At 41.3% G+C, this 2,349-nt stretch overlaps 1 protein-coding gene across 1 annotated transcript; it reads left to right on the top strand.

Moving 5' to 3' along the window:
- Window positions 1-923: 923 nt before the first annotated feature.
- Window positions 924-1,460, top strand: LOC115327393 (the record flags this gene model as incomplete). The annotated part of the gene is made up of 1 exon (XM_040210378.1): window positions 924-1,460. A coding segment is annotated over one exon (537 nt), but the record flags the coding sequence as incomplete, so codon positions are not given.
- Between the last annotated feature and the right edge of the window lie 889 nt (window positions 1,461-2,349).

Below are 2,349 nucleotides of genomic sequence, written 5' to 3'. Positions count from 1 at the left end.
GCACTAGGAATAAGCACTTTCATGCCATAGTGGGTAATAGACGCAAACTCTATTACAGGAAAAAAGTGTTATTTGTGCTCTTGTTGCTGTTGTTGAGTGGCGACGTAGAAACTAATCCTGGTCCTGCAACTAAGGAACAAATGGAACTCATACAATCTATGTTCACTGAACTGCAAAACGGTCAAAGAAGTGTCCTCGCGAAGTTAAATGTTATTGAAAGCAAACAGACAGAGATTCACAATAAAATAGAGAATTTAATTGCAAAAAACAAGCAATTTGAACAACGGATCTCAGATGTTGAAGTAAATAGAAGAAAGCTGGAAGCAAGACTAGACGACCTTGAAAATCGGAGCCGCAGGACAAACTTGGTGTTTTTTGGCATACCTGATGACACAGTGCGAGAGTCATGGGAGGAGTCAGAAACCCTTGTTAGACGCATCTGTAAAGGTAATCTAGATATCGATGTCACCTCAATACAAAGGGCCCACCGTTTAGGTACTTTCAAGGAACGTAGCTGTCGGCCGATTATAGCAAGCTTTCAAAATTGGAAAGAACGTGACAACATCATGCGCACCGCCTTTAAATTCAAAAACTCTGCTTACAGCGTTTCCGAGGATTTCAGTGCACTTGTCAGAGAAAAAAGGCGCAAGCTATGGGACTATTCCAAAGAAAACCGACAAGATAAGAACAACAAAGTATATCTTACCTACGACAAGCTCGTTATCAACGGAGACACGTACGCCTGGGATTTCGAACAAAGCATGCCTATACTCGTTCGTAAAAAGGCTCCACCGATTCAGCAGGATTGACGCAGTGCGAGAGATATCTGTCAAAATGCCGCTTTATCAGATGTAGATGTCTCGGTATTACTTGTGAACTTCCGTAGCATAAAAAATAAAGTGGACGATTTCTTATCTCTAGTCGAGACAATCAGACCCAAAGTTATTATGGGAACAGAGACATGGCTGCATGACTCGGTTTCTAATTGCGAAGTTTTTCCCCCTGGTTTTTCCGTATACCGCAAAGATAGAAATAGACACGGAGGTGGTGTGTGTTTAGTAATTTCATCAGACTGGAGTAGTAGTGAACTAGCTTTTTCCGAAAACGACACTGAGTCTGTATGGTGTCGAGTAGTTTTACCTAAGGGGACCACTTTAGTTTTTGGTACATTTTATCGCCCCCCAGATAGTGATGCGTACTCGATAGACAAATTGGGTGACTTGTTGACGACAATTCCAGATAGTGTATTCTTGGGAGGAGACTTTAATCTACCAGGGTTCAACTGGTCTCATGAAGTTCTTGCTACAGATGGACCCGGCGCTTACTCGATGTTTGCTGACATAATCAGTGTATTTGGATTTGAACAATATGTTAAAAAACCGACGCGAGGGAATTCTGTCTTGGATTTAATTTTATGCAATTTTCCTGGCGTTGTATCCGAGGTCACTGTACTTCCCGGCATAAGTGATCACTGCGCGGTTGTTGCTAAGCTCTCGGTGCCCGGAACGCGAAAGCAAGCGGAGTGTCCACGGAAAGTATTTTTGTACGACAAAGGTAATTACGAAGCGATCGATGCAGAGCTTGAATCCTATTTTTATACATTTAGTCGTCTGTCCGAAAATAGTGACATCGAAACTATATGGCATGCTTTTAGAAATAAAATATTAGAGCTTGCGGAGGTGTATATTCCATCAAAACAAATGAGGAAGCGTAAAAAAAAATAAGCCTTGGTTTAATGTAGAAATTCGCAGACTTATAGGTAAAGCGAGACGTGCTTACAAAACGCTGACCAAAAGTTGGTCAGTCCAAACTGAGCAGAAGTACAAAAAGATTAACAGGCTCCTCAAATTGCAAATAAAATTAAGCAAAAAAGTGTTCTTTGACAAGTTTAACGAAAATCTAAAAAGAAACCCTAAAGAATTCTGGAAGTTCGTCAACGCGAACAGAAAGGAAGACACTTCTATTCCTGCGTTGAAAGTTGATGGTAATACTGTGGTGTCTGATAACGCGAAGGTTGAATGCTTTAACTCGTATTTTAAGTCGGTATTTTCGGAAGACTCTCCGCATCTGCTATCTCCAGTGGCTTACCGAACGCAGCAAAGCGTAATGCCCAGCATTACAATTGACATGAATGGTATAGTGAAGTTGCTGCGCGGAATTGATGCAACCAAGGCTGTCGGACCTGATGGCATTTCCCCTGTCATTTTTCTTAAGTGCAGTGAATCTATAGCGCGTTATCTTTTTGTTATATTCAGTGAAACGTTAAAGACGGGGATGGTTCCAATGGATTGGAAGATGGCAAACGTTACACCAGTTTTTAAATCGGGTTCTAAAGCCAGTGTTGAAAAT

Source organism: Ixodes scapularis, unplaced genomic scaffold (assembly GCF_016920785.2).
Source record: "Ixodes scapularis isolate PalLabHiFi unplaced genomic scaffold, ASM1692078v2 PGA_scaffold0__279_contigs__length_252992795, whole genome shotgun sequence".
In the NCBI taxonomy this organism is placed as follows: Eukaryota; Metazoa; Arthropoda; class Arachnida; order Ixodida; family Ixodidae; genus Ixodes; species Ixodes scapularis.
Note: the sequence above shows the minus strand (reverse complement) of the source record. Positions and strands in the feature narration are given on the sequence as shown.